The sequence below is a fragment of the Cyprinus carpio genome, chromosome A22 (genome assembly GCF_018340385.1).
Source record: "Cyprinus carpio isolate SPL01 chromosome A22, ASM1834038v1, whole genome shotgun sequence".
Classification (NCBI taxonomy): domain Eukaryota; kingdom Metazoa; phylum Chordata; class Actinopteri; order Cypriniformes; family Cyprinidae; genus Cyprinus; species Cyprinus carpio.
Window position 1 is genome coordinate 9,615,205 of NC_056593.1, and position 22,546 is coordinate 9,637,750.

The 22,546-nt window shown below is 35.3% G+C and overlaps 2 protein-coding genes across 9 annotated transcripts in view; one reads left to right on the top strand and one right to left on the bottom strand.

Annotated features, from left to right (window-relative positions):
• The first annotated feature begins 587 nt into the window (after window positions 1-587).
• LOC109047857 (heterogeneous nuclear ribonucleoprotein M-like) lies at window positions 588-8,368 on the top strand. Of its 3 annotated transcripts, XM_042711808.1 has the most exons (16): window positions 588-875; window positions 1,788-1,963; window positions 3,255-3,307; window positions 3,902-3,909; window positions 4,002-4,095; window positions 4,849-5,103; window positions 5,188-5,341; window positions 5,444-5,493; window positions 5,864-5,924; window positions 6,032-6,130; window positions 6,234-6,275; window positions 6,798-6,869; window positions 6,950-7,054; window positions 7,146-7,729; window positions 7,837-7,888; window positions 7,976-8,368. In XM_042711808.1, exons 1-16 carry the CDS (start codon window positions 829-831, stop codon window positions 8,137-8,139), a joined length of 2,016 nt encoding a protein of 671 aa, XP_042567742.1. In that variant the 5' UTR covers window positions 588-828; the 3' UTR covers window positions 8,140-8,368. The 3 variants fall into 3 exon arrangements, with proteins under 3 accessions (XP_042567742.1, XP_042567743.1, XP_042567744.1); XM_042711809.1 differs by lacking the exon at window positions 6,234-6,275; XM_042711810.1 differs by lacking the exons at window positions 588-875; window positions 3,255-3,307.
• Window positions 8,369-9,326: 958 nt separating this feature from the next.
• The window catches only part of pip5k1ca (phosphatidylinositol-4-phosphate 5-kinase, type I, gamma a), a 29,115-nt gene continuing 15,895 nt past the window's right edge, over window positions 9,327-22,546 (bottom strand). The window contains exons 7-19 of one of the 6 annotated variants that reach the window (XM_042711814.1): window positions 20,241-20,540; window positions 19,966-20,171; window positions 18,704-18,787; window positions 18,531-18,579; window positions 17,507-17,591; window positions 16,068-16,229; window positions 15,839-15,980; window positions 15,726-15,755; window positions 15,408-15,512; window positions 14,305-14,461; window positions 10,988-11,080; window positions 10,836-10,869; window positions 9,327-10,246 (exon numbers count right to left, since the gene is read on the bottom strand). In XM_042711814.1, coding sequence (XP_042567748.1) covers window positions 10,867-10,869; window positions 10,988-11,080; window positions 14,305-14,461; window positions 15,408-15,512; window positions 15,726-15,755; window positions 15,839-15,980; window positions 16,068-16,229; window positions 17,507-17,591; window positions 18,531-18,579; window positions 18,704-18,787; window positions 19,966-20,171; window positions 20,241-20,540 — 1,416 coding nt within the window. In that variant the 3' untranslated portion in view covers window positions 9,327-10,246; window positions 10,836-10,866. Of the gene's footprint in view, window positions 11,081-14,304; window positions 14,462-15,407; window positions 15,513-15,725; window positions 15,756-15,838; window positions 15,981-16,067; window positions 16,230-17,506; window positions 17,592-18,530; window positions 18,580-18,703; window positions 18,788-19,965; window positions 20,172-20,240; window positions 20,541-22,546 lie in introns of all 6 variants that reach the window. The other 5 variants (XR_006153153.1, XM_042711813.1, XM_042711815.1 and 2 more) reach the window with 5 other exon arrangements.

A 22,546-nucleotide genomic window follows, 5' to 3' on the forward strand; every position in this document is an offset into this window, starting at 1 on the left:
GTTTACATGTATTAAATAGTCATGAAATTTCCCACCAAAGTGTAATTTCCACTACATATTTTATTATACATTGTGTTTAGTAGCATTATGTGATTTTCAAATATTTTTAGAAAAACATGACAACCCTTTTAATACCCTTTTTAATTTCATAATTAGCATAAGCCTTAATTAGGCCTTCGTGTAGGCTATACTAAATGAATGATTCTCCACACGTTTTGTGATAAAATTATAACTTGAATGGAAAATAAGTGATACATTTCTCCTCAGACTTTTAAACAACACCTCCTCAATAAAAAAAAAAAAAAAGAAAAAAAATGAATAATAATAAAAAAAATTGTTCAGTGTGATGGAAATGAGGGGACAGTCGCTTCTTTTTTAAAAACAATAAATGTTTAGTTCTTTTATGATTATTTGGCTCTTTGTTTAGAATGTCTAACTAACGTAATTTTCGTAGTCCCTCAGAAAGCAAAGAAGGTTATAATCTGTTAGGCTTGTAATAAAACTCAACATATCAATGTCATAATATGATAGTTATAAAAACAGCTACGGTGAACTGGTCACCTGAGAGTTTTAAACTAGACTGCGTCACGCGCTGTGTCCCATCATGCCTCTCTTCAGCTTCGCCTTTATTGTATCGCCGCCATTTCACCAGCACAGGACTCTAGATCGAACACTTACTGCGACAACGGAACAACAACACGACTGAGCAGCGACCCTCGTTGTTTTTACGACTTTAAACCCGTGCTTGTCTGTATCTAGAGCTAGTCTGAGTGATTTAGAGCATTTTAATCGGATACACGAGGAGGACAGCGAACATCTGAAGGCAAAATGTCGACCGAGGTTAAATCAGAGAAGCCAGAGAAACAAGAACAAGGGTAACGCGATAGCTGCATGCCTTTTTACTTCACGTTTTGCTTTTTATATCGTTAAAACAATTGTACGTTAGGCGCGGGATGTTTTGGGCGCATAGCGCGCTTTTCATAATAATAAGGAACGTTAGGTTGCAGTAATATCAGCGTTAACTCGTTTGTTTGGTTCATATCCGGATGAAACAAGAGTTGTTGGATTCACAATGGGAGGAAACCTCGTGGACGAAATGTGCTTAATACACGAAATAAATCATGAAACGTTAGACAAGATATTAACGACTTTTTGTTACGTAACGAACAAGACGAGTGTCCTTTGTTTGCTGCGGCCTAACGTTAGTTTGTTGACGTTAATAGACATGAAGTGCTTAGATTTTACCACAAAAAAAAAACACTTAGCAAAACTAGTTTTTTTGTACTTTCGATACATAAACTTAAATTTGTTCAATTTAAAATATTTTTTATTTATTAAATTCGAAAAATAAACAATTAACGGTTTGCAACCGTTTACTACATTTCTGTCGCGGCAAGCTCAACCCTGTTACCAAAGTTATTAATAGAAAGAATATAAAACACATCTTATCTCGCATATAACGCGCATATTATTAGGTGGAAAAAAAATTCTAACTATAAAAACATTTGTTCTCAAACTGGCGAGAGTGACTGTGTAATTTATGCTGCGTTTTCAACCCTGTTATGTGTTCTTCTTTAAATACATTTTATTGCTAGAAGGTGTTTTAACTATTTGGAAACATCAAAAAAAGTTTGGTAACAGGGTTGAAGAAAATTCAAGCTCTGTTAAACATAAATGGAAAACCAAACTTAATGTAGTTTTATCTCATGAGGTTTGTTGCGTGACTTTCTTTTTTTTTGTTGAAAACATTTATTGAATTGCGCATTTTTCTTTCTTTCTTTCTTCAGAAATGCAGTGAACGGCAAGTCCAACCATGAGTCGAGAAAGGAGAGGCCCCAGAAGCGCGGTGGCGGGGGGCGGTTTGAACCTTACGGAAACCCCAACAAGAGATACCGTGTGTTTGTCAGCAACATCCCCTATGATGTCAAATGGCAAACTCTGAAAGATCTCATGAAGGAAAAAGGTAAGTTTTCGTCATGTTTAGTTGCACATCCTAGGGCAGGTTAGAGCCATGAAGCTTTATTTTTAGTTTTAGGGGTTTTGAAGGTGGCCACCTACACAGTTGCTTTAGGTCAGAGGATAAACATCCCATCATGGGGAAGTGGTCTTGGAAAAAGGCTGTTCGAAAAGTGTCTTGAAGGGGAAAAAAGGCTGTTGTGGAAAACGATTAATAATTCAAGATTGCTAATGTAGATGGATGGCACTTTAAAACTGTGTGAATTGCACGTACACATAGAACAGAGTTTAATCCATTCATATGAACCTGATGCCATTAATCGGTCTCTTTGGCTTTGGAGAAAGTGTTTAGTTTTTACTCTAACCTGCTGGTTAGTATCTCATAACAACCCATGAGCGGTCACATTTTTCCCTATCCATGTGTAGTAGCCCCTCCATGCCTAATGATTCGCACTCATGTGGAAATTGTTGCTTGTAGAATTAAATTGCATTTTCTTTTTTAGGTGAATGCCAGAGTGAATGTTGTTGCAGCAGATCTTCATTATTGCGCCCTTAAAAAAATGGATGTGATTGATTTCTGGGGGTACAGGTCTACAGAGTAAAGCAGCTTCTTAAGCTGGTCCTTGTTTTATCTTATGGACAGACATTCTTGCTGGAGAAATGCCAGGTGGTTCTTCGAGGTAGTTTTTGACAAACAGATTAGACCTTGTTTGGGTTTGCAGTCTCGTCAGCATCTAATTCGGGACTTGTTGGAGCTGGTTTGGCTATTATCGATAAAATTCAAGAGTCTCAATGCCAATTGGTTAGTTGGGAAGCCAAGTTGGTTCCAGGTGGACGATGTTTCAGTTTCTGTAACTTCAAACCATTTTTTTTTTTTGTAATATAAGTTTAGCTATTTTTATTTAGTAACTCTTTTTTTGCACTAACGCCAAGGTTTAGGTGTGTCGAATGTTTCGGAGGTAGCCGAAGACCTGAAAAAGGTTCTTTGACGACCAACAAAGGCCATAGTTGACAATCCTTCCAATTTCGATGGCTCAGGAAGTCAAATCCTTTTGGTCAGTCTTGGATGTTGAGGTTCCCAGCAAGGGCAGCTTAAGAAGTTTTCCTGAACACATTTTACAGCTTGCTGCTTGTAGACCTGTACCAGAATTTGTGCTGCTGAGGTGCTGGGGGAGGAGGCTCTGGACTCGCAGGCCGAGCTCACTCTCAACGTCCCCCCGTTTGTGTCTGCTCTAAACCCCAATTGTTCTCTCGGCTTCTCTCCCCTTGGTGTGTGTCGTCTGGAATCTGATTTGTAGTGGGTGAGGTAACGTACGTGGAACACTTAATGGACGGAGAAGGCAAATCAAGGGTAAGTGCAAGAGACGAACCTCCATTTGTCCGCTTGAGTTCTTACATATACTCTTAGATTTTAATGTGGGATGTTCAGGACTGGGTGGAGAGTTCAAAATGTGTCGTCTTGGGTGGCATTTGAACAAAAACGGACGCCGACTGCGGCTCTGAGTGGAACCGCAGGGATCGTTTCCCAGCTATATAGTAATTCTGGTGCTTGTGTGTTTAAGAGGTAGTATTTTTTTGCACTGCGAGTCTCATTCCTAATCATGGATAACATGGCGTCAATGATTTGTTGAGCGACTCAACTAGTGGGATAACAACAGAAATGGAGCCTGAACGAGTAATTGGAATTGAAGGCTGGTTGTGTATTCTGGTTGTCAATTAATCCTGTCAGCCATTTTGAGTTTGAATGTAATTTTGTAACTGTTATGCACTATGCAAGTGAACTCCACAGAGAAGTATTATATATGAATATTCTATCAATTTAGCATTTCTGAAGTATTTTTCCTGAGTCAGTTGTCAGTTATTTATTGTGGCTTTTGTCTAATTGTCTCTCTCATTCCTGTTTTGTTTGTTCGTTCATCCTGGCTGGTGTGCTGACTGAACAAAGGGTTGTGCGTAAGTATCATTCAGCCTGTTAATCTTTATTCATGTGTCTCTTTTGTTCAACTCTTGCTAATATATATATACTTTTTTTTTTTTTTTTTAAGGGTTGTTGAGTTCAGAACTGAAGAGCTCATGAAAAAGGCTGTAGAGAAAGTCAACAAACATGTTATGAACGGTCGTCCTCTCAAGGTCAAAGAGGTGAGTGCATCTTGCAGATGAATAACATTTGGGTCAATATAGAAAAATTGATTTTTTTTTTTTCAGTCTATTTGTGACATTAAATTTTTATGCTTTTTTGCCTATTTCAACCCAAGCAAATTTTAAGTGCACCATAAGAACAAAAAAATCATGGTGTTCTTCCACGCTGTTTTTTTTTTAATGAATTTTAAGTAACTTAATATTATATCCCCATGTTATTTTTTTTTTTACATTTTTCAAATTTATGAATATTTATGCTTCAGTCAAAACTATTGAAAAAACTGACAAGATGCACTTGTAGAAATTGTCTTTACACCGTAATGATTGAAATGTGTTTTATTTATCCATTAAGTTTTTTTCAAACTCCTTTTTACAATCATGTAGTTACTTTTTTCAACTTTTGAATGTTAAAAATATTAGCTTAATATTTTTCTGTTGTATAATTCATATTAAAATGTTAAATGAAACCAGAATATTAAAGGGTGAAGGAATACACTTTACTTGTCCATTAAGTTTTGTAATGTAAGAGCTAAAAATCCAGTGAAAAAATTATATTTTTTTTAAATATTTGAATATGAATTATAGACAACTATTTTAAGTTATGTAAAATCTTTAGTATTGAAAATTAGTATTTTACGATTGTAAAACTAGTCTTGACGACAAGCTTCCAGCAAAATCATCATGAATATGAATACTTGATGATGAATGTATTAAAGTGGCCTGTTATAAACAGTCCTCTTTGTGCTTCTCCAAGATCCAGATGGAGTGATTGCACAGCGTGAAGCTAATCGTGCTCAAGGGGGTGGTGGTGGCGGCGGACCCCCAGGCATGGGTGGAGGAATGGGAGGAGGCATGGCTGGAGGGATGGGCATGGGGATGGGCCCGGGGCCTGGCGGTCCTTCAATGGTCAATATCCCTCCCAGTCTCATGAACAACCCTAACATTCCCAACGAGATCATCCACGGACTCCAGGCTGGAAAAATCGGAAGCACCATTTTTGTGGCCAATGTAAGACTTTGAATCCACTCTGTTACCATATGTGCCATTTCCAAACTTGACCCCTGACTTTTCACATGGTGTCCTTGTGCACAGCTGGACTACAAGGTTGGATGGAAGAAGCTCAAGGAGGTGTTTGGAATGGCTGGAGTGGTTGTGCGTGCAGATATCCTGGAGGATAAAGATGGGAAAAGCAGGGGAATGGGAACGGTCACATTTGAGATGCCCATTGAGGCCGTTCAAGCTGTCTGTATCCTTGACAGTAGCTTTTGATACGTGACGTTGGTTGTAATAGTTGTTTAATGCTATTTAAAATGTGAAATGCTTTAAGTTTTTCCTTAATGGATGTTAGCCATGTTCAACGGACAGCTTCTCTTCAACAGGGTCATGCACGTGAAACTGGTAAGTTATCACATGGGTTTAGCATGGAAGCTTGTTTCTGCTGCAGAATAAAAAAAATAAAGGTATTTGTCACTTAGATCTTGCAGTTGTTTTTTTCTTGAAATTGCTCTTACATCTTAATTCAGACTTCTCAGAATATACCTTCAGATAAATTTGCAATTTTATGTTTCTTGCAGATCTTTTTTTTTTTCTTTTTTTTTTCTCTTGAGTCAGTTGCTGGAGGGAAAAGTCAGAATTGTGAGAAAGTCACAATAGCCACTTCATTTTTATACTTTGGCGGAAACAAGCTTCTATAGTTGAGCGGTACATTGGCAAAATGATTTTAAACTGCTCAAAATCCACCCCTTCACACCTGTCATTGTCTTTTCAGGATGAGAAATCTCTTCCCAAAGGTGACTTCGCACCCCCTGACCGTCCTCCAGCGCTTCCTCGTAAGTGATGACTTCATATTCACGTTTGCTGTATGGACCATCAACCCTAAAACATCTTGTTAGTTGGCTAGTTTCCTCTCTAAACCAGTTCCCACCGTCTCACGCAGGTGGTCTGAGTGGTATTGGTCTCGGTCTGGGACCCGGCGGTCAACCTATCGACGCTACCCAGCTCAACCGGGGTGGGATGGGCAACGTGGGACCAGGAGGTAACAGCATGTCGCATGTTGATCTTTTTGGAATGTTTGCTCTTATACACACTCACTGACCATCACTCCCCCTCCCCTATCCATGAAATCATTTTCTCCATAGGAATGGATGGAATGGGATTTGGTGGCATGGGTAGAATGGGAGGTATGTGCTTCATCTCATCAGCCATTCTTGCAGGGGGTTACTGCTTTGATTTGCATGCCATAGTTCAAGGATGCTGTATCCAAACTGCACTGTTCTCCAATTAATTGTTCTTGTATTATTATTCTTTTTTTAAATTGCTGATTATTTGCTTATCAACTATGAATTATCTGCAAGGTTTTTAGTTTAATGCTGCTTATTTGGTCCGCTATAAATGGCGTTATCATTGAGGTTTTATTTAAATGTATTAAAGATAATTCATTGTAGACAAAATAAGTACAATTTTTAAAAAATTTAAAAAAAAAAATAACCTAACAAATAAAGCAGCATTTAAAGGTGTTAAACGGTTTATCTATTAAATGTGAAGAAAAAAAAATTCCAGCTTTTTTTTTTGTCCATGGAAAAATAAAACAAAGATCATTTATAAAGTTGCTGCTTATTTTATCGACTATGATTTATGAAATTTCCTTTTCTGTGTGTGCGTTAATTCACTATGAATTGAATGTAAATGTTACTGATCTTCAGGCATGGATAATTTTGGAGGCGGCATGAACAACATGGATCGTTTTGGACCCTCTGGAATGGGTAGAATGAATGGTAAATGCATTTACTAGTTTATTTTTTTTTCCATTTTGCTAGCAGCTGAGATGGAGTTATATTTATTTTTTTAATTGCAGATATGGATCGTGGAATCGGCGGTGGCTTTGATAGAGATTTTGGTGCCCGTAATGATATGGGAATGTCCCGTAGCAACTTCGGAGATGCTTTTGACCGAGGAATGGGTTAGTAATGTTTAACCTTTGCTCCTATACATTTCTTATATAGTTACATAATGTTAACTTTGAAATAATTTTTTACAAATTTGATTACTAGGGAACTCCATGGGAATGGATCGCATGAATTCTGGCATGGACCGGCTTGGTGGTGGCATTGACCGCATGGGAGGACTGGACCGGATGGGAATGGATCGCATGGACCGCATGCCTGATCTGGACCGGTTGGGGTCTGGTTTTGACCGAATGGGTTCAGGGATTGACCGACTGGGGCCCAGTATGGATCGGCTGGGATCAGGCCTCGACCGTATGAGCTCCAGCGTGGACCGGATGGGCCCTGGTGGGTTTGACCGCTTGGGGACATCCGGGATGGATCGCATGACTGGCGGGATGGACTTTGCCTCACCTATAGGCATGGACAGGATGAACTCTGGCCTTGACCGAATGGGTTCAAACTTTGACCGCATGGGCTCAGGTGGCATGGACCGCTTCCCCTCCTCAGGTCTTGACCGCATGGGTTCAAGCATGGACCGGATGGGCTCTGGTGGCGTCGGTGGGCAGTTTGATAGACCGGCTGATATGGATCGTGGCAACTTCGGGACTCCTTTCAGTGGGTCTGGACAAGGAGGGCCAGGGGCTGGCGGAGCCAGTGCCAGGAAGGGATGCCAGATTTTTGTCAGAAATGTAAGCATTTGATCTTAACTTTTTTTTTTACGATTTTTTTTTTTAAATTTATACATATTTAATATTATTATTATTTTTTTTTTTTTTTTTTTACCCTCTCATTGCAGCTGCCCTTTGACTTCACCTGGAAGTTGTTGAAGGACACTTTCAATTCATGTGGTAAGACTTTTTACCATCAGACTTTTTCTTTTAGCATTTCTTGCTCAGTTTCATTAATTGATATGGCTTGGGTGTGTTCACTAACAGGCATCGTGCAGTATGCAGATATAAAGATGGAGAACGGCAAGTCCAAGGGCTGTGGTGTGGTGCGCTTTGACAGTCCTGAGACTGCCGAGCGAGCCTGTCGTACCATGAACGGCTACCGGCTCAACGGACGAGAGATTGACGTCAGGATTGACAGAAATGCATAATCATCCTTTTTGCCTTTCGATTCCTTCCACCACCACCCCCTCCCCCCATGGCTTCCAAATTTTGTCCATTACATATTTGTATTTGTGCCGAATGGTACACTTTTAGTTATGCTTATGACTTTTAGAGACCAAATGTTTGTTTTTTTTCTCCCCAATTTTTATTGTGATGCTTTCCAAGTAATTGCCTTTGTTAAAGGTTTGCTAATAAATCTCAACATTGAGAACTTAAGCAGTGGTGTTGTGTGGTCCCTTTCAGTCATGTTTCAGTTTGGTCATCTCTGCAGTTTGGTGCTAGTAGTATAAAACTATTTTGTATGTGTGTATATATATTTATTTATTTTTTGTAACATTTCTTAACTCATTTAGGGGCATAAACATTCCTGCAAGGTATTGACAGTTGAGAAATGTACATAAATTTCCTTTAATAATGAATTTTGGTGGTCAATTTACTCAACTATTTCTGTTACACAGCTGCACGACCCAACTTAAAATGGTTTTGGAGTATTTTTTTTTTCTTTTTCCTCTATGCAAACATATCTATTTGGCAGATGATTTTATCCAAAGAAAGGTTTGCGGTGTCTTTTTTTTTTTTTTTTTTGCTATTGATAAAATCCAACCATAAACATAAATTTCAATCTCAAACCCAAACCAAAATCAACTTGGGGAAATTTTTGTCCTCAAATGAAGTGACCAATTGCATGGAATCCTATTAAAATGTACTGGATTTTGCCTGTGGAAATTCATCGAAAAAAAAAACTATTAATAGTTCTCATTCATCCGAAGAATGGAGTGACTGGACCACACAAACAGACAAGTGGAGTGATAAAACAGCAAAAAGTCCCAGAGGTTTCTCAACGCTGCTGCTGCCTGTCAAATACGAGGTAACATTTGTATAATTCACTTGACAATTATGAAATATGTATAAATATGCACAAAACAGCTACTGTGATAATGCATAGTTTGTGCTAGCATTGAGTTCAAAATGATTTAAGCAGTTTTAAGACCTTTCAACTTTTAAAATGTACCAAATCAAAACCAAAGATTTTACCTTTACCTTGGTTACCTTTTTTTTCATAAATTTATTTATGTTAATTTAATTTGTGATATAAATCTGCTGATTTCTTTGAAAAAAAGTTTGTTGGAAAAATCTGAATGGTACAAGGACAAAAAAATAAAATCCACAAGAATCTTGTGAATCAAGTCCAAGACTTGTATTTATTTTAAGTGTCTGAACAAATGTACACACATCGGTCCATTGGTTGTGGTCTTTTCATAGAGATAAATGCTGTACATCAATGTAAATAGACTCATCATGCTCTTTTGCTAATCGGAGCGCACACAGCTTTTTGACCACACACACACGCACACACACACACACAAACAGCTCAACTGTTGGAAGAGTAAGCGATTGATACAGTTGCATGTCTTTGACCGAATAGACTTTACAATCCAAACTGTAAAGTGTACACAAAGAAACATCCTAGACTCAAACGCAAGAAAATGTCCTCGATGCTGGAAGAATGGGTGGGTTCGTGTGGACCTAGGACACCTTTTGCAAGCCACTTGTGCAAAATTAAATACAAAAGAAAACTTCAAATAACATTTAAAATATATTTTATATGTATTTAAAGATCTATATACAAATTCTCACTATCACTGGTGAACCAGAACGAAAGACTGTATCAGTGAATATTTGATAACTACAATAGGAATTAGGTTGGCAAAAAAGAATTAAGGCAACCAAAATGCATGTGCTACACAAATGTACAAATGTATTGCTGCAGTAGTACAACAGCAATATCAATAGCAACTGGCCACTGCACATTATAAGAATCAGTGTCGCACACTTCCATCGTAAAACGAGACACTCGCTTACTCAAAACCACAAACACAATCAATGCATAGACACACACAAATTCTATACATTGGGCTTTACAATTAAACGCTTTAACAAATATTTCTGATAGTGAAATGATTGCGATTAAGTTCTTTTAAAGATTTGGCCTCCCACACAATATGTTTGGTCCCATCTTTCAGTCTCTAAATAACCAGGCCCTGATGACATCGTACTGATTTTGGTGGGAAAATCTGAGGATCTGTGAAAAATCTGTGAAACAAATTTCAATTAAAACTTAATCGATATATATAAAACTAAGCCAAAACAAGAATATAAACATCAGGGGATGTATAAAACGTCACTCTCTACAATCTATGTTTGTATGAATCAGTCCTAATCTTTACATTAAAACGAAAAATAAATAAAATTATTTGAATATCTGAAACATTGCTGGCTTAATATTCTTCTGATGAACCAATAAACAGTTACGGAACAATGCTACCTGATAACAAAGGCGTACTAACAACTTAAACACATCACCTACAAGTCCCCTAAAAAAAAACTAAAAAAAAAGCGAATAAATAAAAATAATAACCCACAGCCCACTCTTGAATCCCAGATCTAAAAAAAAAAATAAAAAAATGTTCACAATATTTAAATTAGACAATGAATGTAAAACAAAATAAAAAAATAATTAAATATCTTCATTATTACTCATAAATAAGTCTGGTCATTGGTATTACTACTTGCTTGATGTTTATGGAATGAGTGAATGGACAATAAAAATGATGCTTATGTTGCGAAATAATCCGACCAGTAGAGCTTCAGGACATTATGAGGACGTCTGAAGAGTTCAAACCTTGTAGCTGCCCCTCTTTCCTGAGGTTTGATTACTGTTGGGACACATTAAAATGGAATTTTATGCAATTAATATGCAAGGAACGATAGACAAAGGACCATCAACATCAAGAATTACGAACCCAAGACGACCACGACACAGCGCGCACTTACTGTTTCACTCTCCTCTTCATCCTCTGCCAGGGTTTTAGGCCCTGAGCTGAAGTGCAGAGGAGAATATACCCAGCTTTTGTCTTCTGGAGGCTGCTTTTACACAAGCCGGACAGCAGAGGGCGCCAGAAAGGGTGGAGACACACAGAGGCAGCCAGCAGAAACACACAGAGAGGAAGAAAGACAAGAAGACAAGAGTGAGGAATATCTGAAATGCAGCGGTAAGACAGAGAGAGACATTAGTAAAAGATCTGCTGTGCCTGTGAACGTTAATCACGCTGGAGGAGTAGTAGTTTGACATACAATGCGAATTTATCGGAAGGTATATTTTTTAGCCACTGCTCAAAGATTAAAATCACAATTTTATGAATTAATAAAAGCTGTAATCTTGTGAGTAAAAAAGAGAGAAACTTTGAAAATAAAGGAAGTGAAGGGAAAGAAAACCAATCACAAACTAACAGATTTCGTAAAGACGAGAAAAAAAAAAACGGCACTCGTGACACATTTTACTTACCATATAAGGTATTTCCGTGTGAAACAGAATAAACGATGAAAAATATTGCAGGGTGGGACTTGATTTTATCCATCGGGATTTGATCGGTAAGCAAAAACCAAGCATCGATATAATTGGCTACTATTATTTGTCCCCGCCCACACGGCCTTCGTTACATCAGCAGAGAAGAAAAGTTGTTTCAGTTGTAGAGAGAGTTGTTATATTTTGATAAGACTATAAAAAATTCTTTAAAATAAAATACGCTATTAAATCCTGCACAATAAGACAAGGAACAGTGATTAAAAAATATTTAGAAGCTTGTTAATATAATGCTAATGTTTCCTGTGTCTTAGAAATATTATGCTGTTGTGTATGACTCCAAAAATAACATTAAAAATACAAACTAAAAAATTAAAATAGTTACTTTAGAATAACTGAGTTTTTTATAATTAATTCATGTTTTTAATAATTTTATTGAGCATTTTTGTCATTTTTATTCATTAGTTTATATATCATTAGTTTATTGGTTCATGTCAAAAACATGCTGTTACCAGAGGACCATGTCCAAAATAGTATTACCCTGGTACATCCCTTTTTTTTAAAAAAAATGTTTTTTTGATTTTAGTTAATTGAAATAAATGAAAATGATAAATATTGCCTTGGAAACTAGCTGAAAATTAAATGTTTCAATTATTTTATTTAAAGTAATTTTTTTTATGATTTTAGTTTAACAACCCTGTCATTTTCACAATGTTGAAACAGCGTACTATAATCTGAAGCTGTGACTTATATGGCTGTATATACTGAGCAGCTGCAATTATTTACCTCAAGTTTTCAAAACAATTTCATACGCTCATTTGCATACACAAGTCTTAAAGGTCCAGTAACAACAACAGCCTGTTTAATTCTAACAGTCAAAGGTTACAAAAACAGCTACAATAGTCTAGATATACAGCAAACTTCAGAGGTTAACTTGTTCTGATTAACTACCTCTAAAACTAGTTTCAAGTGTTTCAGCTATAAAACTTACAGTGTGCCTTCTTCTGTGTGTGACGGGCTGACAAACACAGACGCTGCCATCAGAGAACACAAGAGACATGGACAAACAGAGATGGAAGACAAACAATGAAAGATGGCAGAATGGTAATGAAAAAGTCAAGAAGATGGAGTGCTGTTTAGCAGTCGATAAATGAAAAAATGGACAGCTCCATTAATAAGAGGAAAGAGCGACGGAGCAGCTGGTGCAGGGTGTTAATGGATGAATAATGAATAACATAATGAATAATAAAGTGGCACTTGTGCATCTCTAGGCCCCTTTTCAGCACACGACCGATTTTAAGAGCCTCAATGTGTCTAACAAATAATAATGATGGCCATTTCTCAGTTTTTCCTCGGAGACATCCCTGTGGATGCATTGGCACGTCCATGTGTTTCGTCATTCATGGGTCAGAATGTGTCTATTGTACTGGTGTTATTAAAAATGAACACACTTACAATGATATCCTCAGCATTTAGAAATAAACAAAAGGACTGGATCTTAATTTCAATGGGTCTTATTCTGTCATGCAGAAGATAAAAATAAAGATCGGCACACAAACACCCCCCACGTGCCAACAGAGACCCTCAGTGAGATTCTGTCTATCTAGTGTTGGAGACGTTTCCTTTAGTTACTAGTAATGCAACAATGGTCACATTAGCACTGTTTACTACTGGATGCATCTCACAGTCTATCAAGAATACGTTGTGGTTAAATTCATCCAAAAATTTTATTAGATTATACATAAATTAAATCTAAAAGTCTTATTTTTATTACCGCTGTCACATTATTTTCATGAGATTTTTAAAATCTTGTAAATGTAATTAAGTTAAAAAAAAAAAGAAAAGAAAAAAGAACCAGTACAAATAAAAAAATAATAAAATAGCAAAAACTAACATGATGTATACATACTTTACAATTTAAATAATATATTCTTGTTGCTTTTTGCATGACAGTAATGAGCATGTTAATGCGAATTTGGTGGAAAATATTCTTTAATTATTGTCATAAAAATAATGCAAAAATAGTTCTGATTCTAAAATAGGCTTCATTTTTCTTTATGCAATATACAGTTTCTTATTTTTTCATTAGATTTTTTTTTTTTGGAGAAACATGACCCGGGCATTTTTTTCCAAGTAAAAATATATAAACATCCTTTAATCAAGATACATTTAATTCAGAATAAATCATAGAAGATACCATGAATTTTAAAGTTACAGCATTTAATTTTTTAAAATGTTTATATATTTTAACTATAAACATCACTAAATATTGTTAGATTTTTTAAGTAGAAAAATATTTGACAATGGGTTAAGAAAAATAAGCTTAATCCAAGATTTATTCTCTTATTAAGTCTTATTACTAAGTCTTGAGTTTATCATGTTTAAGAATGTTTTAAAGAAAAAATACTGATATATATATATTAAACATGATAAACTTATTTATTTTTATTTAATTTTTTCTTAAAACATTCTTAAACATGATAAACTTATTTATTTTTATTTATTTATAAAAAATAAAAAAAAAAAAAAAAAAAAAAACAATATATATATACATATTTGGATATATATATATATATATATATATATATATATATATTATATTTTTTTTTTTATTATTATTTATTTATTTATTTATTTATTTATTTTCAGTGCAGACACATCTGATTATGTTCTTTTTTGTTTTGACCTTGGGTGGTTCTTACTCTTCTCTGATGGATTTTTCTATATAAAAGCCTCACAACATTATTTAAAACAACACATATTTAGTTCAGAGGAGTGGACGGCTTACAAAATAAATGTCTGTAATTGGCACATCATCATCCTCATCCACAGAGGCACGGCTTGTACAGCCCGAGGCCTGACTTCCGCCGTCAGATTCTACCACTATCCTGGGGCTCGCCGGGACGGAGGAGGATGAGGCTTCTAGAAACGTCTCTGCAGCGTCACTAAACATGTGGAAGAGAAAAATAAAAAAATAATTTAGAGATTTTCAGAGATTAAACCATCAAAATTCGCTCTGTTCTTCTAAAAAAAAACTATTGAATGGCTTCAGAAATGTTGGAATATAGAGTCTAGATTTTATGGATCACTTTTTTTTTTTACAGCCCATGGTCACTATATACTTTTATTTCATGCAGTGCTATTTTAGCATTACTTATAGACATTTATATTATTCATGAATATTTTGAATTAACATTTATTTATTTTTATATTTTTTTAGTTGTCATTTTAATTTTTGTTTATATTTAAGTAAATTTGTAATTTGCCTTTGTCTTTTTTATTATTATTTTTTTGATACAGCTTTAATTTTTTTTTAACTTTTATTTTTATTTTAGTACTTTAACTTATTTCCGTTTCTCATTTTTATTTTTTTTAAGTTAAAGCTTTTTAACTAATATATACATTTTATTTTAACTCAATCAAATGAATAAATAATAAATATTTTCTAAATTACATAATAAATAAATATTATTTAAATAAAGACGTAATAAATAAATGTAACTATACATTCATGTTATATTACTATTTATGGTAGAAATTATATTTTTGGGTGTACTGCCACTGGTCCTGACTAACACAACAACATTTGGGTACTTATTGCCAGTGTGATTAAGCACTTTCTGTTTGGTTATGTTCCTATGTGGCAGTTGCCATAGTGTTGTTTTCCCATCACTACAATGAGCTTCAGCTGAATGGAGCATGTCTAATTCCTCATTCCCACTGCTATTGACTCAGCAACAATGCACTTGCATTTAAAACACCTTTTTTTGGACTCGTCCTTAATTTCATTACACTTCAAGACCTTCTTTTCAACATGTCCAACAATATCTGGCTTTCATAAATAAATATTATATATTATGTACAGGCAGATTCTCAGTTTTGGGTGCGTACCTGATCTCCGGCGATACCTGGGGAGCCGCGAGGGTGGGTTCGCTGTCATACCGTCCCTCCACTTCCACCTCCACTGTGATGGTCTGCTGGTCCTCATCCTGCATTCTACAACAACACCAGCAGAGGGCTCAACCAAACCACATGAACAACATCACTAAGGAACAAATCAATCTTCTTCCATTAAGCCCAAGAGAGGAATAAACATTGTAAAGTCTGCTAAGGAAACAAACAGTCACAAAACTACCATACGGCTTTGGAAGACTTGGAAGCAGACTACAGGACAGAAACTAGGATAGTAGACTAGTCTGTTTGGCTTACGTTTCTTCATGGCTGGACTGGGTGTGTCTCCTGTACGGAAGAGAACAGAGAGTTTATTGAATCTGTTATTGCCGAGACTCTGAAATATTACAGAGCGACAGAGGGGGTGTTACCTGTAGCGCAGGTGTTCGGAGGTGTCCGATGGGGAGCGTTCTGGGATGGACAGGGAAGTGGTGGAGGAAAGCGTGGTGGCGATGGAGGCTGTAGTGGCCTCCTCGAACGAGGGAGGGGTGCAGGGAAGCACATCCGTCCGACCTGAAACAAGGTCGAATTTAAAAATGTGCCTAAAGTCATTAACTCCACATGGTTGAGAACAAAGAATGTAGTTTGTCTATTGTTTACCATCATCTTCCAGTGTGGGGAAGCTACGGGTTCCTCTCAGGTCGTAGATGTTTTCGTCTCTTACAAATGGCAGCTGGCTGGCTGACCAGGCTGCTCCGGGACCGCTGTACTTGCCCGCAGCCAGACCCCCACGACCCCTCTTTGATGGAGAGGATTTCAGTGCTGAAAGAAACAGGTTTACAAATATATTTCATTGATGAATATCCATTTTCCTACTGTACAATTAAAATGCTGTGATGCCTAAATTCATTTGTAGCATTTAATATAATTAATTTTAGTGTTAAGCGTTTTATTCTTAATTTATTTGGACCAAATACTGTAGAATTTTATCAAGAGCCATTTATCGGTTATCGGTTTTTAAAAGAAATATTTGTGAATATCAGACTGAACTTTAATTTTAAAACAGGTTCAATATCATAAGCACAAATTAAGTATTCAATTTCTTTCATTAGCAGGGTTAAGGTTAGAATCTTCCTGAAAACTTGTAAACACTGTGGCTTTAATTTTTCTCTAAAAATAAATATCAACTGTAGTATGATATTAACTAGATAATAATTAACTTGTCTTTTTATTTGGTGACATAAGTGGCACTTAAATTTTAGATGTTATTTTTAAAATACCTTTTTACCTTGATAGGGTTGCACAATATATCAATTCCTTATCAGTTATCGGCCGATATTACAGATTTATTATATTGATCAATACAATAAACTTTACATGCTTAAAAACACTATTTTTTTTTTTCCATTTTTATTACCTTTTCCATTATTTAATGCACACTTAATCTTTAAAAACACTAATGATTTTGTCTGTTTGACAGCTCATGTTCACTTCATGCTTTTGTTGTATGCGGTACTATTTTAGTATTATTTCTATACTATTACAATGTTTGTTAAGATTTTGAATTAGATTTTGTTTTTATATTTTCAGTTTTAAATTTAGCTTAAGTAATTTTGTTGTGTTTTTCTTGTTTTGTTTTTTAAAAGTATTTCTATAGTTTTTTCTATTTCTATATAGCTTTCATTGTTTTTTAGTTATACAGAAGTTAAATGTAATCTTTAGCAAATCGTACAGCATGACTATCGACTGAATATCCATTAATCTTTAGCAAATCGTACAGCATGACTATCGACTGAATATCCATTCATGAATATCCATTGTCCTACTGTACATTAAAATGCTGTGATGCCTACATTCATTTTTAGCATTTAATATCATTAATTTTAGTGTTAAGCATTTTATTTTTAATTTATTTGGACCAAATGCTGTAGAATTTTATCAAGAGACATTTATCGGTTATCGGTTTCTAAAATAAATATTTATCGGTATCAGGCAGAACTTCAATACCGGTGCATCGCTATTACTTTATCAATAATTTTTCATGCAGAACATGTTAACAATTAATCTATGTAAGTTCAACTCAGAATCAGTTCACTCACAGGAAGTCTTTCTGAATACAGTAGTGCTCATGAACCTGAAGAACCTGTCCGCATAGAAAGATGGTCTGTGAACAGACACTGTGTCCTGAAGAGTGAAAGTGAGACAGAATAAGTGAACCATCAGAATCAGTCTGAAAAGTTACAGTACATTCTGTCTTATTCCTGTTGACAAAATGAAAAAATAACAGTTTGTTCAATACTAACAATTTCCTTGCAGGCTTTAAATCAAAATCACGATTCTGTGGTGATCTGTGATAGAATTTCTGTGATAGAGCTTAAATAGTATTGAATTTGCCACATTTGTTTACATTACACATGTAAATCATACAAAAACATGCATTCATTTATAATATACTGTCAACATACACTTGACTGGAGAGCCAAAGTACAAACTAAATTCATATTTACTAATTTCTCATGTCAGTTTCCAGTTTAACATACATTATTCCTGGAGTCAACCAGTCAACCTTTAGTTAATATATATGTCACCTCCAGCTGACGTGATCCAAGATACACCAGCTCTAGGTCTATAAATAACCAAATTAGCATGCAAATTAACTGTGAGCCATTCGCAGTATGGCATAGACTGATGCGTCACAGGCAGGGTTTGAGAAATCTCCTTTATTCACTGCTGAGCTGAGAGAAATATGAATGTGTGTGTGGGACATGCATGTGCGCTTCATATCCAGCAATAGCACAATTAGCACATCCTCTGAGAAAAAACGGCCCCAAATTAGTGCATTTCACAAGCATTTCCTCCAAAACCCTGTAATTGTCACTAAACCCCATTCATGCTAATATACCGCGGCAGATCATGCTTTATTAATATGAAAATGAAGGAAGTATGAGGAGTTATAGTGGAGGTCGAAGACCACAGAGTCTGAAAACACAGCTCAATGTTGACTTGGCCAAAGCTTTTCATCCAAACTAATGAAATGGAGCATCTCGCAAGGAACAATGGTATTGATATATTTCAAAAGGTCTAATCTAGATGATAGCCAATGAAATTCAATGTATTTCCTACCCCATCATGGACTAGAGCCTTCCACGTATGCTCCAATTTCTTTATTAACCTAAACAGAAAATGAAAAAAAAAAGTAATTCTATGGTACTTCCAAATCATACTGGCAGCAATGAATTACACACTTCAAGATGTAAATTGTAAGTGACATAAATTGGAGAGATTGATGCAAGCACCTGTAAGACTGCAAGATGTCGATTATTCCAATGTAGAGTAACAGACGCTCTCCTTTTCCATTGACTGCAGGAATACCACCCATCCTGACAGGCAAAAATCATAAGCAAATAAATAACTATGAAAGTTAAAAAAAATAAAAATAAATAAATAAATAAAAATAAAAGTATAAACCTTGCTAAATACTGAAATGAAACATGTATCTATACCTTTGAGAACAAAATTGCAACAGTGCTGAAAAGTGTTTCCCAAAGTTGGCTAAATCTTTAAAAAAAAACTCTTTTAAGATGAAAAATTGCTAATAAACATGACATGGAAAAACAAAGAAAAAAAGCAAAACAAACAAACAAAAAAAGAGAAAAAGAAAACACAAAACAAAAAAACAAACAACAAATAATGTCTGTTCACTTCTAAAAATCTGTATTTATATAAATATTAAATAAAATCAAACAAAACAAAATAAAAATAAGATCAAAACAAAACCTAAAACAGAAAAGTAAACACAAAAGAAAACTAAAATGTCTTTGTTCACCTCTAATCATTTTTTGTTTTTTTGTTTAGTCAACATGAATTTGTTGTTTGCAGGTTTTACTTCTATTATGTGACACATCTCCAGATGAACCAGGATCTCTAACAGGACACTTAAGTTTATTCAGATTTTATAAAGATTACAAACACAAATTCAAGGAAAAAACATGTTTTATTTTTTAGGCAAAATAAAAAAAGAAACGCATGTTCATTTTGCCTCCCAAAGTTAGATAAATCTTAAAAAAAATAATTTCAGAGAAAAATATGACTGATAAAGTCATTAGAAACAATAGAAACAAATAAAAAAGTAAACAGAATAAAAAAACAAAAAACAAAGCAAAAATAAATAATGTTTCTTTTCACTTTTTTTTTTTTTTGGTTAGTCAACATGAATTTGTTGTTTGCAATCCTTTAGCTTCCATAGCATTCATTTCCAGATGAAACAGGATATCTAACAGGACAGGACTTAAATATTATCCAGATTTTATAAAGATTACAAACACAAATTCAGATTTTACAAAATAAAAAAAAAGTATCAAAATAGTATAGAATTCCATAAATCGGTTGTAGGCAATTTCATGGAGAAAAATTACTAAGCTTTATCATATCGGACAAAATTTAGTCATTGCATCCCTGTTACTTTATCATATTTTTTTGATGCATCTGAAAATGTGCCACATATCTGTTTAAATATCCTTTATATGTGTCAAAACGTGGGCTCATTTCGGCCACTCACGTGTCGTCAGTGTCAATCTCTTCTCCACAGGCCGAGGCTCCCTGTATGGACTCCATGGCAGTGGAGTAGAGTGCTTTCTGTGCCAGTGGCCTCTTTTCATCACTGTTGCCCTGAGATCCCTCCATCTGCTGCTCTTTCTCCGCCTGATCGATGTTGTGAACTCCCAGCAGCAAACTATAATCCATAATCTTAAAGCTCTCCAAGACCTAAACCCCAAAAACACATCAATATTCATTCTGAATGCTCTAGACAGCGTCACACTGTGGAGAACTTACCAAACAGTCTCTCTGTAACGTCTTGACCAGGGCACTGTACGTGTCTGTATCCAGCATGAGACCGTCTGGTATGTCCTGCATGAAATCAAGATCTTTGAAAGTGGGCTTCGCCTTTTCCCGCTCTTTTTTAGAGGCCCGTCGCTTGTAGGTGGATCCCTTCAGGTCGTATTTGAGGTGCATGCGCACCACCCTGGGCAAAACGTTGTTCATGACCACCATCCGAATGTTCTTCCCACCCGATTGTACGCAGTACAGCCCGAAGAACTTGGGCAATAAGGTGCGAGGATTCTGATTCAAGTTCTGCAGCAAACAAACATTTCAAAAATCAAATGCGATTTAGTCAGAGCGAACAAAGATTCAAACATAAGTCATCCATGCAGTGCTTAACACCTGTGGAAGAAAGTGTACATTTGTATTTATTGGTTACATGCTTTGTGAAATGTATTTATTCTATAAAGGAATAGTTCACTCTAGAATTACATATCTGTCATCATTTAATCACCCGATACTGAAATTCTGAAAATTTGTTGTGCCAGGTTTGACAAACTTGCAATTTATGCTTAAATATGTGAGAATCCAAATGACAGGGTTTCTGCAGGGTTTATGAATGTAAATTTGAGACTTTTTAAGACAAAGAATTTTAAATTTTTTTTGCAGTGTATATATGACTTCATGAATTGAAGACTTTCAGCTCTGATTTAAGACCTTTTAGGGCTTAATTTGTGGAAGGAAAACCCTGAAGTGCAAACTTTTCCAATTAATTTATTATTCTTTAAAGAAATATTTATTTCTAGTTATGTAACTTATTTATACATTTTTATTCAAATTTTGTACACCAAAATGTATTGCGACAAGTTTGAGGAACTTGCAACTCAAGTCTAAATATGTGAAGATAAAAATTAGATATTGATCAAATCATTTTTCATCTTTGTCCTCACACAAAAGTAACTTTTATTTCGCTTTTTTGAAATTTTTTGACTCTTGATGGCGTCACAATATGGAAAAGTGCAGCGTGAATATTCTTCAAAATATCTCCTTTTGTGTTCTACAGAAAACAAGAAAGTTACACAGATTTGGAACAGTATGTAGATGAATAAATGATAGCAACATTTTCTTCAATTAACTGTTCTTCAAAATATTGCAATGTACATCAATTTATCATTACAAAATCAGTCCAAAAAATGAAAAACAGTTTTAATTTAGCATGCAAATCACACTTTTGTTAATTCAAGTATATTAAAAGCATTTATGCATTAAATTGAATTAAAAGTTATTTGTTTTTCTCACATTCCAGATGCAAAACACTCCATTTCACCCCCAAAAAACATATTGCCAGCTAATGTTCCAGAGCGTAATAAAACCACCTGATTCCAGTTAGTTTGGAGTTTAAATCCTATTGAAAATCACCACACAAAGGCAAAGCAATGAAGCGGATATCCAACCTAGAAAATCTTTGTGACACCCATCACCTTCGCATAGGTGACATGTCCTACAAGATATGATCAAAGAAGAGAAACAGAATGAGGAAAAGCCAGACAGTAATAAAGACAGGTTTCTGTAGACCATGAACTGGCCAAGGTCAGCATAAACAACAACTAATCAGTCACCATTCATGGGCTCATTAGCTCCAGATGAATGGACGTAACAAGCCAAGCCAGTCGCTGGTTAGACTCTGCTGACACTGAGAACCCATTTAGGCATCATCTACTGAAAAAAACTCACGTTCTCTTGGAAACCGAACCCTTTTGTACTTTTACTGTGGATTGAAATGGTCCGTTGGAGACAGAAAGCTGGAACGAGCATGGCTTACATGCTAATTGTGTCATTTTGCCTTGTTATTCAGGTAAATAGTAGACATATCGCCTCAGGGGAGAAATTAGTTCAAAATAGCTTGTTGGGTAATCAGCAGTGTTGTTGTTTAACCAGACGGTTGATTTTTGACAGCATGTTATACTAGGCTGAGAAGCACGTTTCTCAAAAATTACAGTATATTAAACAGTGCAACATAAACAGTTTATTTTATCCTAGCTTAAACCTTATTGTAGCTGAAAAACGTATAAAGGTCAGTGATACACCGATATATCGGTCAGGCTGATAAACAAATATATATACATACATTAAATAATCTAATTTTGTTAGGCTATGACTAATTTTCCATCATTACAATGTATTATATCATGCAGGATACTGTATCATGTTTATTAGCATCATATTAACTATCAGCCAATCTACACTCTAGATAATAATCTAGATAATAATAGACAATATCGGTTGGCCATTAATTTCAAAAATATATCTAAATTTAT